Consider the following 13,545-nt stretch of genomic DNA (forward strand, 5'->3'; position numbering starts at 1 on the left):
AAAACCAAAACATTTTCTGAGTCCATGTAACATTTAACATAATGGAAACAATTAATGTTTTTACTACCTCTTTTCTTCCTCCCGGTTCTTTTATCTCTCACAATTGTTTTGTCTTTTTTCCCTCAGTCCTTGCTGACCTCAGTTGCTTTTATTAGATAAGTAAAAGGGAAAAGGACCTTTTTCTACCCCACCACCCAACATCGTTTTTTTGGAGACAGGTTCTCCAAAAAAGTGGTGGGATCATGGCTCACTGTGGTCTTGAACTCCTGACCTTAAGCAGTCCTTGTGCCCTCAGCCTCCTGAGAAGGTAGGACTACAGGCATGTGCCACCATGCTGAGCCTTTTTTTTTTTTTTTTTTTTTTTGTATTTTTTATAGAGACAGGGTGTTACTCTGTTGCCCAGGCTAGTCTTGAACTCCTGGGCTCAAGCAGTTCTTCCACCCCAGCTTCCCAAAGTGTTGAGATTAAAGGAATGAGCCACCATGTCTGGCCATACTTTTAAATATTTATTTTTTGTATCTGACCTAATAAAATTTGCTTATTAGTTTTATTTTCTCCCTTCTTTTTGCTGTGATACATTTCAAACCTAGAGAGGAGTCAAAAGAATGGTAAAGTGATATCCTATATACTCTTCACCTAAATTAACCAATTACTAACGTTTTACTGTACTTGCTGACTTTGTCTCAAATCATTTGTGAAAACAAATTGACATAGCTATCAAGACATTTCATCCCTGTATATTTCTACATAATCATATACCTACCTAAGAAAATGGCCCATAATTCATCTAATATATACTCTGTATTCAAATTTTTCCAAAAATATTTTTATAGCCTTTTAGAAATGAATCCTGGATCCAGTCAAAGTTTATGCGTTGCATTGGTTATAATATCTCTTGAGTCTTATATTTTTGTTTGCTTTGTATAACTTCTTTTCCCGAAGATACATGTTTGTTTACTATATCTTATGTTATTTCTTAGCAAGAATTGTATCTTACACCTATTTTATTCTCCGCTATATAGCATAGATAGCTGAGAAATAATTGCATATAATCCAAACAATATATTTAGTGGCAAGTTCTGGATGTGTGATGGCCAACTCTTTTTTTTTTTTTTTTTTTAAGATGGAGTCTCACTCTCTCACCCAGGCTAGAGTGCAGTGGCGCAATCTTGGCTCACTGCAACCTCTGCCTCCCAGGTTTAAGCAATTCACCGGCCTCAGCCTCCCGAGTAGCTGGGATTACAGGCACGTGCCACCACCACTGGCTAATTTTTGTATTTTTGGTAGATGGGGTTTCACCATGTTGGCCAGGCTGATCTTGAACTCTTCACCTCAAGTGATTCGCCTGCCTTGGCCTCCCAAAGTGCTGGGATTATAGGTGTGAGCCACCACACCTGGCCTGACTGGTCTTTTTGACATTATGGTCATTATATTCTTTTTAAAAAGTAACTTTGAATTTGTTAGCATTAAAGATTAAAGTTGGATTTTTTTTTTTTTAACCATTGAAAGTAAAAAATTCTATTACCCAGAAAACAGCTATTGTTTTGTTTTTCCCCAAGAAACTTAATATGACTATTGATAAATACAATAAAACAGATTACTGAAGGAATGTTTCCCCAAAACAGTGCTATGTCATGAGACAGGGACTCTATAGTTAAATAAATCTGGGGGACTCTTGGAGTCTTTTTTTTTTTTTTTTTTTTTTAAAGACAGGGTCTTACTCCCATTACCTAGGCGAGAGTGCAGTGGCACGATCACGACTCGTTGCAGCCTCATCCTCCTGGGCTCAAGTAATACTCCCACCCCATTTTTTGATTTTTTTCTAGAGACAAGGTCTTACTATGTTGCCTAGGCTGGTGTTGAACTCCTGGGCTCAAGTGATCCACCCACCTAGACCTTGCAAAGTGCTAGGATTACAGGTGTGAGCCACTGCACATGGCCTGTAGCTTTCTTTTTTTTGAGACTGTGTCTCGCTCTGTTGCCAGGCTGGAGTCCTGTGGTGTGATCTTGGCTCACTGCAACCTCCGCTTCCTGGGTTCAAGCGATTCTCCTGCCTCAGCCTCCCGAGTAGCTGGGATTATAGGCACGCACCACCACACCTGGCTAATTTTTTGTATTTTTAGTAGAGACGAGGTTTCACCATGTTAGCCAGGCTAGTCTCGAACTCCTGACCTCAGGTATTCTGCCTGCCTTGGACTCCCAAAGTGCTAGGATTACAGGTGTGAGCCACCGCACCCAGCCCTGTTGCATTCTTTATATCCCTCTTGGAGGTTAATGATACATTTTAAAAATTCTGCCATAAAGAAACCAGTTTACTTTTGTTTTGTCCTACTGTTTCACCAGCTATTTGAGAACATGTTTTGTTATTTTAACTTAGTTATTAACAAATGCTAGTTTGTGAAAAGCTGCTCCAGAGGATTTTAAAAATAGTCAAGTTTTTTATTTTTTGTACTCATTTATCAGAGGTGTTTAGTCACCCATTTGCTTAAAACTTATTGAGTGTCGTCTTAGTGTCAAGAATTATGCTATACCCTTAGGATACAAAGATAAATAAAGTGTCTGTAAGAAGTTTACAATCTAAAGTAAAATAAATATTTTTTTAAAATAAGTTCAACATAACTTTATGAGCATTTGTTTTTCTTTTTAGCTACCATTTATGGGGTGTTAACAATATGTTAAGTACTATGCTAAGTGCTTCATGTGTATTGTTTCACTTAATCTTCACAAAAGCCCTGAGAGGTATATGGTATGATCTGTTATCTTTTCTAAGCTTTAGTTTTCTGAAGCACAGTAAGTAACTTGCTTAGACTCATAATTCTAGTGAATCCTGGAGTTAGAACCCAGCCTGTTTAATTTATATCCTTAGCTAATATTTCTTTGTTGGAATAATGTACAAAATAATAGTGAGGGTGCAAATGAGGAGTGGTTTGTTTTTCCAGGAAGCTAGAAAATCATAAAGAAGATGGTTTCATTTGTGTTTTAGATGACAAGGTTGAGGAGGGATGCATGGTAAATATCACTTAAAAAGGCATAGACTGTAAAACTGTGTTCTACATGTATTTGGGTATACGGCACTGAGCAAGAGGAGATGAGACTAGAGAGCAAGGTCACATTATAGCGAACCTCCTAGGTCAGAGTAAATAATTGGCAATGGATAGAATTTTAAGCAGAAGAGTAATATTATCAGGTTCACGTTTTAGAAATGGTCTTAAGCTGCAGCGTGAAAGTTGGATTGGAGGGGTAGGATTCTAGAGGCAGTCATACCATTAGGAGATTATTGTGTTAAAACAGGTCATAGATACACAGTTTTTAGTTACAGACTAAAGTAGTAACTGGAGAAAGACGTGTGTCTCTGAGACGGATAACGTTTACGTTAGGTATTTGTTTCATTAAAGCAATTTTTCTCATTTGTTTAAAGAGGAAAGCAGTAGCTACATCATGTGCGCTAAAATGTGTAGGTTTACTTTCTTTTGGAATAGGGATTAGATTAGATTCAAGGATGCTTCATTACCTGAAAATTTGGACTGAATATGAAGTTAACATGCCTTTACAAATGGAGGTTAACAAATAACTTTGTTTCTAAAGTTGCAGACTAAGCTCTTACCCTGAATACAGCCAGAATTGTCTGGCAGCAACATGAGGGAAAATAGTATATTATTCCTGTAATTGTATTTTTATATCATGATTTTTTTTTTTTGTTCTGTGATTTATCTCTCATTTTAATCACACATTTTATGTGTATCTTGAAATTGTGCCTAGGGAAGTGCTAATGGAAATAAAACATTGAATTTTTTTAAAGCCAAAAATCTGTTTTCATGTATTTGTTTAAAAGACAAAAATTTAAAACCTGTGACTGGCGAGGCCGGGCGCAGTGGCTCATGCCTGTAATCCCAGCACTTTGGGAGGCTGAGGTGGTGGATCACCTGAGGTCAGGAGTTCAAGACCAGCCTGGCCAACATGGTGAAACCCCATCTCTACCAAAAATACAAAATAAGCCGGGTATGGTGGCACACCCCTGTAATCTCAGCTACTCAGGAGGCTGAGGCAGGAGAATTGCTTGAATCTGGGAGGCAGAGGTTGCATTGAGCCAAGATCACACCGCTGTACTCCAGCCTGGGCGACAAGAGTAAGACTCCAAAAAAAAGAACCGTGACTGGCGAAAAAGTTCTTGTTATAGCTCATCTGTCAGATGACAAGCAGCAGTTACCTACTTTTCTTAAGTGGGTGCTTTAGAATCTAATTCCTGAGTCTTTTTTTTTTTTTTTTTTTAAAGACAGAGCCTTACTCTGTCACTGAGGCTGGAGTGCAGTGGCACCGTGTCAGCTCACTGCAACCTCTGTCTCCTGGGTTCAAGCAGTTCTCCTGCCTCAGCCTCCCAAGTAGCTGGGATTACAGGGGCCCACCACCACACCCGGCTAGTTTTTGTATTTTTAGTTGAGGACGGGGTTTTACCATGTTAGCCAGGCTGGTCTCGAACTCCTGACCTCAGGTGATCCCCCCCCACCTCGGCCTCCCAAAGTGCTGGGATCACAAGCATGAGCCACCACGCCCAGCCTTGATTCTTTCTTTTAAGAGAGAACAGCAATACTAAAATTCATATGATGGGCATCTTATCTTTAACTATCCTATATTCCTTTTTATATTATGGTGAAATGTTCTATATGTGGTTAAATTTATGTTTTGTTCTAATTGGTTGTTTGCCATATTTTTCTTTTATTCTTAGGCCTGCAAAAATTCAATTTGTCTTGATTTATCTACTAATTGTTTACATGGAAGATTAACAGGAAACAAAGTAGTGAACTGGGACATTAAGGTAAATTAATAGTAAATGTTGGGCAACACATTATATGAGTTTACTGATACTCTTACTAAAGATTTTGTTTTTAAAGCACTGCCAGATTGATCTGAATAATAGATGTCAGTTAAAATGTTATGCAAACATACAATTTGAAGGATAAACAAATGCAAAGTTAAATGACTAATGTAGTTGAATGACTTGGTTTGAAATGTAATTACCTTTGTAAGCTACAGCAGGTCTTTGAATAATGTTCATTATTAAAGTCAGTGAGAAAACAATTCCTGGCAGGGGCAACTGTCTGTGTGGAGTTTGCGTGTTTTTGCCATGTCTGTATGAGTTCTCAAATCTTATTTTCCTTTTTCATTGACCTCATATTTATGTCACAGCTGGAACTTTCCTTCCATCTAGAGGCCTCTACTTAGTTTTCAAGACCAAACTGCTCTTACGGGTATCCCTAGCACTTTGTTATTTCACTTACCATGGCAAATAGTAACTGCTTGGTTAATGCTCTAGTAGTCCATAAGAACTTTAAAGGAAGGGTCACTGCTTGTTTCTTTTTTTTTTTTTAACCAGTTCCTGGTACAGGGTTATGCAACAAATAAGTGTTGACTGAGTGATTAAATTAGTAAAGGTTGTTTATGGTGAGAGAGGCTTAATTCTTAAATATAGTGTTTCCTTAAATGATATTTTAAATAGAAGTTATAACCTAAGTAAAATAAAAGAAATATAAAAGATAATTATAAGAGGACTTGCTGGTAAATCAGGGAAATAAAAGATAATTAGAAGAGGACTTGCTGGTAAACCAGGAAAAAAAAACTTTTCTAATCAGTTAACACCAACCAAATACATTTATTATTTTCAGTGAAACAGAAATCATTAAGATAATTTTGCCTGTGTAGAAATGAATCTATCAATTAGTGTTAATTTCATGTTATTCATGGTATATAAAGCATTTTGCTCCTTCGTTTTGGTATAAGAACACTTGTTCTTGTTCTTTTTTTTTTTTTTTTTGAGGCAGGGTTTTGCTCTGTCGCCCAGGCTAGAGTGCGGTGGTGCGATCTCGGCTCACTGCTACCTCTGCCTCCCAGGTTCAAGCGATTCTCCTGCCTCAGCCTCCCAAGTAGCTGGAATTACAGGCACCTGCCACCACGCCCAGCTAATTTTTATGTTTTTTAGTAGAGACAGGGTCTCATCATGTTGGACAGGCTAGTCTTGGACTCCTGACCTCAGTTAATCCGCCCACCTTAGCCTCTCAAAGTGCTGGGATTACAGGTGTGAGACACCATGCCCAGCCAGAGCACTTTTTTAAAATCTGTTACCATGGTAAGATTTATGACGTGATTGACAATTCATAAATTAACTTTTGCTTCACTTGTAAGACTGATTTTACAAAGCTGATTCCATGTGGTATTTTATATATAGAAATGTGTTTATATGTGCCATATGTACCTAAAAATCAAAGCAGTTTTTTGTGGCCTGAGTTACGGCTATGTGTATTATTAACTAGTGAGACTTTTGGCTGATATGGAAATCAAAAAGCAACAGAATTTCAAAGAGAAAGATGTATTTTTATACTGTAGCCAAATGAAAGATCAAAAACGTTAAATGAAATGACAACTGGTAAAATAATATTTGCCTTCCAAAAAGTTAATTTACTTACTTATAAAAAAAGCTCTTCAAAATTGGTATGACAAACGGTCAAAACAAAGTAGAAGACATGGGGCCAGGCACAGTGGCTCACGCCTGTAATCCTAGTACTTTGGGAGGCCATGGCGGGCAAATTGCTTGAGCTCAAAAGTTTGAGAGCAGCCTGGGCAACATGGTAAAACTTTGTACAAAAAATACACCCCTTAGCTGGGTGTGGTGGTACATGCCTGTAGTCTAGCTACTTGGAAGGCTGAGGTGAGAGGAGCACTTGAGCCTGGGAAGTTGAGACTGCAGTGAACTGTGATCAGTCCAGTGCACTCCAACTGAGTGACAGAGCAAAACCCTGTCTCAAAAACAAACAAGAAAAACTCAACAAGGTAGCAGATATGTAGGATGAATAAGTCCAGAGATCTAATGTAAAACCTGAGGACTATAGTTAATAAAATTACATTTTTTTAGGGAGTTTTGTTAAATAAGTAGATTTTAGCTGCTCTTGTCACAAAGTAACTATGTGAGATGATAGAAATGTTAATCTGCTTCACTATAGTAACCATTTTATTATCTATGTGTATCCTACAACATTATGTTGTAAACTCAAATATACACAATAAAATTTATTTCTAAGAAAACAAAGAATATGAAGAGGTTGTTTGAAGACTTAAGTTGTATCCAAATGGCAATTCGGCAACACTTTAATAATTAATAATAAGAGCAAACCTCGTATGGTATCGACTCTATGTCAGACACTGTACCTTTTATATGTTAGCTTACTTAATCCTTGCAATACTTTATGAAGTAGGTGTTATTATTATCCCCATTTTACAGATGAGGAAACTGAGGCCAGTGATATTAGTAACTTATCAAAAGATATAGGAAATATTTTATTAAGCCAAAATATCCGAACTTTGAACTTTGGCTGACATACCCTCTCTACCTTTTTGTAAACTAAAAGTTGAGGAGTCAGTCATATTTCTACCACCAGGTGCATTTTTTTTTCATTATTTTTTCTCTTGTTTATTATGCCTAATTGCCTAGTGACAGTTGTTTTTCCATTGTTGGAGTTACATTATAAAGTCCACTTATGGGGCTGTTTTATTTGCCTATGTTCATTATTTCCCTAAACTTAGGAAAACAAAGATGGAGTGAAAATGATCTGGCCTGATTTCTCTTGAGTATTGATTATGGTGACCCTTGAAGGTGCCCTGTAAAGCATCTTCCTACCCAAAACTTTCTTCAGCTTATGTTATCCTACACATTGCTTAAAGGTTTATCTAGCAAATTATAACCTCATACATGTGAAGATATTAAATGACAAAATTGTCCTTGTTTTATAAGATTTAAACATTATAATTTTCCCTTTAGGATATCATAAACTGCATAGGCGGGTTAAATGTACTCTTTCCTTTATTGGAACAAATCAGCCACTTTAGTGAAGGACAGATTCCTGAAGAAAAGAATGAAAGCACCGTTCCTGAATCAATAACACCTGTTGAAGGAGATTGGCTCGTATTGACTTCCACAAAGGCCTCAGGTATTAAGATGAAATTAACACAAAATAGTCATTGAGAAATTTGAAAATTAATTGAGAAATAGATGAAAATGTTTTACTGTCATTCGGAAGAAACTTAACCATTTGTAGCTGTAGCAGCTGTTTCTACTTTTACTAATATCATTCAGAAAGTTTAGAATACTTTCATCAGAAAACTGCAGATTAATCTCCAGTATCCTTAGCTTATACTCTTAGTGGAAATATGACCACGTTGTTAAATTTGTGGTAGAGAAAATATGTGCACATAAATATACAATATTGCAGTTGCTGCTTTTTCTGATTCTATTGTACAATAGAACGTTGGAAGCTGACTGCTGAACCAGATTTCTACTTTGTATAACAGTGTGCATTAAGATATAGAAAATGTGATATAAAAATGATTAGAGTAATTATGATAATTAATATGTTCCTGATTCCACAGAGTCAAGACTAGAGAGAAACCTAGTTGCAACATTTATCTTGATTGTGAAACATTTTATTCAGAGACATCCTATCAATCAGGACAATCTTATTCACTCCCATGGAGTTGCAACTCTTGGTACTTTACTTCAGAAGGTGAGCCAGTCTAACGTTGTGTTGATGTAACTAATGATTGTGATTTGCAGTTGATGTTGGGATTTTTTTCTTCCTAATCAATATATTTTTAAGGATTATTACAACCTGAGTTTTATTAATGGATATAATTTGTTTCACAGGCAGCTTTTAAAAACTTACATGGAAACATCTTATATAAGAAATACTTATTTTATGTAATAGTGTATGATCTTTGATGTATACAACCTTGTTTGATAGCTTTGGTATTTGGGATATTGAGAAATATAAGACTATTTTAGGAATATGACAGTAGGAGAATATACTGTGGTGTAATATCAGAAAAACCAATACTTAAATTTTTGTTTTTCTAATGTGGGTTTTTTTATTTGTATGCTTAGTAGATGTTCTGAATTAATGATTTAAAATTATAGCTTAATGACAGTTATTTAAACTGAACTATATGAAACCCTCTTCTGTTTGATTTCAGGTGCCAAGCACCTTGATGGATGTTAATGTATTGATGGCAGTTCAGTTACTAATTGAACAAGTATCATTAGAGAAAAATATGCAGCTCCTGCAACAAATGTATCAGTATTTACTCTTTGACTTTCGTATTTGGAACCGTGGAGATTTTCCCTTTCGAATTGGTAAGAGTAGGCTTTCAGATAAAAACTTTATAGTTGTTTTAGAAATTTATAACTACCTATTGACTTTGTTTTAGCTGAATTACTTACCATTGATCGAACTTTCTGTTTTAGGTCACATACAGTATCTTTCAACCATCATTAAAGACAGCAGGAGAGTTTTCCGAAAGAAGTATGGTGTGCAGTTTCTCCTAGATACACTTAGGATTTATTATGGGTATGATGCCCTTGTTCCTTCTCACTTTGATATATTGTTTTCTGTCTGCTACTTGATGGAATGTGTAGACTGTAGACTTTCTCTTTACCAGCGATTCTAGTATGTTTTAACTGGAGAGAGGTAAGATGGAGTGGAGGTTAAAATGAATAGTGGATCGCTACACAGGGTTTGAATCTGGCTTTCATTAATTGTGCAACTGTAGGCAAATTACTCAACTTCTCTGTGCTTGAGTTTCTTCATTTTTGATAGGAGGTAAGAAAACTGTTACCGCCTTTGTTTTGAGGATTAAATTAATTAGTTAATAATGTAAAGCACTTAAACTATGTCTGCTATGCAGTGGGTGTTGTATTCACATTAACTATTTTATTCACTGAAACTCTTAACTCAGAAGATTTTCCTTAAAAAGAAAAGCAAGCCAGAGTTACCATGAATCTCAAGAATTACATGGAAATATTTTTTTAACACTATGAATTCTTTTATATAGAAAATATAGAAATGTAAAAATTAGGTTGGGCACAGTGGCTCACACTTGTAATTCCAGCACTTTGGGAGGCTGAGGCAGGCAGATCGTAAGGTCAAAAGTTTGAGACCAGCCTCGCCAACGTGTTGAAACCCCATCTCTACTAAAAATACAAAAATTAGCCAGGTGTGGTGGCATATGCCTGTAATGCCAGCTACTCAGGAGGCTGAGGGAGGAGAATTGCTTGAACCCAGAAGGTGGAGGTTACAGTGAGCCGAGATCACGCCACTGCACTCCAGTCTGGGCAACAGAGTGACACTCCATCTCAAAAAGAAGGAAATGTAAAAATTAAAATTTCAATTTTTATACCTTGTTTTCTCTTTCAGGAATGGTTGTAAATATAATGAACTATCTCTAGATGATATTCGAACAATAAGGACTTCTTTGTATGGACTAATTAAATATTTTCTGTGCAAAGGTGGATCTCATGAAGAGATACAAAGTATTATGGGGTACATAGCTGCTACTAATGAAGAAGAACAGGTATTATGCCTAAGATAAATCTACTTTTCCTTAAACATTTGAGTTGCTACATCATCTTCTGAACGTATGTATGTGTCTAGTTAAATATTTTGAGGGTAAACTATGTGTAGTGTCACATGCAATATTATGCACTTAAGTACATTTTATCTTTTTTTTTTTTTTTTTTAAGATGGAGTCTCGCTCTGTCAGTCAGGCTAGAGTGCAGTGGCACGATCTCAACTCACTGCAACCTCCATCTCCCAGAAGGAGAAGTGATTCTCCTGTCTCAGCCCCCTGAGTAGCTGACATTATAGGTGTGCACCACCACACTGAGCTAACTTTTTGCTTTTTTTTTTTTCGGTAAAGACAGGTTTTCACCATATTGGTCAGGCTGATCTTGAACTCCTGACCTCAAATGGTCCACCCACCTAGGCCTCCCAAAGTGCTGGGATTACAGGCATGAGCCACCACGCCAGGCCGGAAGTAAATTTTATCTACTAACTGAATTTTTCGTAAAATAGATGACAGTGTAATTTAATATTCTAGTTAGCTAGAAAATTTAAAATATGGAAATGGTTGCTTTGTCTGGCAATTCTGAAGCCTGTTTTCATAGTCCACATGATGTATGTTTACCTATCATCAAAGTTATCATCAAAGTTACCAGGTAGATTTATTTCTTTTTTTGTTTTTGTTTTTGTTTTGAGACAGTCTTGCTCTGTCACCAGGCTGGAGTGCAGTGACACGATCTTGGCTCACTGCAACCTCCGCCTCCTGGGTTCAAGCGATTCTCCTGCCTCAGCCTCCCAAGTAGCTGGGACTGCAGGCATGCACCACCACATCCAGCTAATTTTTGTATTTTTACTACAGACGGGGTTTCACCATGTTAGCCAGGATGGTCTCGATCTCTTGACCTCGTGATCTGCCCTCCTCGGCCTCCCAACATGCTGGGATTACAGGCATGAGCCACCATGCCCAGCCATTAGTGGGTAGACTTCTAGCATAACCTAGGTTCATAAAATGTTACGTAAAGAGTAAATTATAAATGTGTGTCTAGTTTTACATACATTATCCCGTTTAATCCTCAGAACTACCCTTTAAGTCAGTGGTTCTCATTGTTTGGCCCCTAACCAACTTTACCTGAGAACTTGTTAGAAATGCAGATATACTGCTGATTCAACTGCTGAACCAAGCCCTCCAGATTATTCTCGTGCACATGGTAAAATTTGAGAACCACTGCTATAACATAATACAGACCAGGAATTACTTTTTGCATGTATGCTTTTGGAAATTTATATTCAGGGAGATTATGTGACTTAAAAAGTCACACAACTGATAAACCTGAAACTGGAACCTAAATGGTAAAAAATATTTTAGTGCCATTTTTGTGCTGTTCTGGTATAACCTCCTCAATACCACAAATTTAAGTAGATTTATGTTGACTAGGCTGTTTTGCCCTGTATATGTAATATTTACTGTGTACTCAGTGGTTACATGACTTCATTATCGGCATTAGATGAGTTAATGCAGGCTATTTTCCTATAAGATTGGACCACTTCAAAAGCTTCCCATTATTCCCATCTTATTACATGATAGCTATATCTATGATTCATTGCCAACAATTTTTTTTGGTTATTTCGGTTAAAGAGTTATTTGTTGAGGACTTACTGTTTACACACAATAATATTAGACATTACAGGTAATATAATGATGAATTATTATTCTTTTAAGCTAATAGGGGCAGGGGTCAATAAGAGAAGTTTACAAATAACTATAAACAAAGAAGAGTATGATAATATCTATAAGAGAGATACAATAAAGTTCTATGAGGTTTTCCTAAGAGGGTGTTACATGTTGCAAAGACCAGGAAAGACTTTATGGAGGAGATGTCTTTTCATATGGATAAAGCAAGATAGATATGGTTCCAACAGGTAAATTTGAATAGTGAAAGGATATACTAAAGGAAATTGAATAAGGCAAAAACATGTCTGGTTCAAAAGATATCAGAGGCCAGGTGCAGTGAGCTGGGTGGATCGCTTGAGCCCAGGAGTTTGAGACTAGCCTGGGCAACATGACAAAACCCCATTTCTACCAAAAATACAGAAAATCAGCTAGGCATGGTGGTGCACACCTGTAGTACCAGCTACCTGGGAGGCTGAGGTGGGAGAATCAATCACTGAGCCTGGGAAGTCGAGGCTGCAGTAAGCTGTAATCACGCCACTGCACTCCAGCCTGGGCGACAGAGGGAGATTGTGTCTCAAAAGAATTTAAAAAAAAAAAAAAAAAAAAAAAAAGACATCATTATCACATATGGTGAAGTTAAGATAAAACATTAAAGTATATAGGATTTAATTAAATAACTATTTTGTGGCTTGTGACCTTATTTGTGCTTGTATATATGAATGTGGTGGTTTGTTTTGTGTTGTTTAATTTTAAAAGCTCTTTGGAATTTTGGATGTGCTCTTCAGTCTCCTACGTACCAGCCCAACTAGAGGTCAGCTTTTCTTACTGCTCTTTGAACCAGGAAATGCTGACATACTGTATGCATTGCTCTTAAATCAGAAGTACTCTGACAGACTAAGAGAAATCATTTTTAAGGTACAAACATTTCTTAAACATCTTTGTATTTTGGGGCATTTGTGGGTATATGAGTTTTCTTGCAATATATCCATTCTGTGACTATAAATTATTTTTATATCTATTTATCTAAGATATTCAACTTATTTTTATATATAGTTTTCATGTTTCAGTAGTTTGCATGTTAGAAAACTAATTGTATTATAATCTGAAAATCATCTCAGTGGAATATTCACTTTGTCATACCATCCTCAATATAAAACCTCTCATCTTCTTGACTTGGTGGGTCTATGTGGCAATTCAGAACATTTCAACAGCTAATAATAATAGCAAACTTTATGTAGCAACCACTGTATGTCAGGCACTAAGTACTTCTCATATATTGGCTTACTTAATCTTGCAATAACTTTATGCAGTGGGTATTATTACTATTATCATTTTACAGATGAAGAAACTAAGTCCAGAGAGATCAGTAACTTACAAAATATATAGATGAGTTGCTTCACAAGTGTTTACTTATCCTTGAAAATTATTTTAATTTTAATAACTGTTACTTAAGTGGATTATTAGATTGATCCAGAGGTGTATTGACACACATTT

The 13,545-nt window shown here is 36.5% G+C and overlaps 1 protein-coding gene across 5 annotated transcripts in view; it reads left to right on the plus strand.

Moving 5' to 3' along the window:
- Nucleotides 1-13,545, plus strand: part of NBEAL1 (neurobeachin like 1) — a 212,748-nt gene that overhangs the window by 114,097 nt on the left and 85,106 nt on the right. For all 5 annotated transcript variants that reach the window (XM_038001729.2, XM_073019947.1, XM_073019948.1 and 2 more), the window contains 7 exons: nt 4,724-4,813; nt 7,808-7,976; nt 8,416-8,549; nt 9,016-9,175; nt 9,287-9,389; nt 10,236-10,392; nt 12,808-12,966. In XM_038001729.2, the coding sequence (XP_037857657.2) occupies nt 4,724-4,813; nt 7,808-7,976; nt 8,416-8,549; nt 9,016-9,175; nt 9,287-9,389; nt 10,236-10,392; nt 12,808-12,966 (972 nt within the window). The remainder of the gene's footprint in view (nt 1-4,723; nt 4,814-7,807; nt 7,977-8,415; nt 8,550-9,015; nt 9,176-9,286; nt 9,390-10,235; nt 10,393-12,807; nt 12,967-13,545) is intronic.

Source organism: Chlorocebus sabaeus, chromosome 10, assembly GCF_047675955.1.
Source record: "Chlorocebus sabaeus isolate Y175 chromosome 10, mChlSab1.0.hap1, whole genome shotgun sequence".
In the NCBI taxonomy this organism is placed as follows: Eukaryota; Metazoa; Chordata; class Mammalia; order Primates; family Cercopithecidae; genus Chlorocebus; species Chlorocebus sabaeus.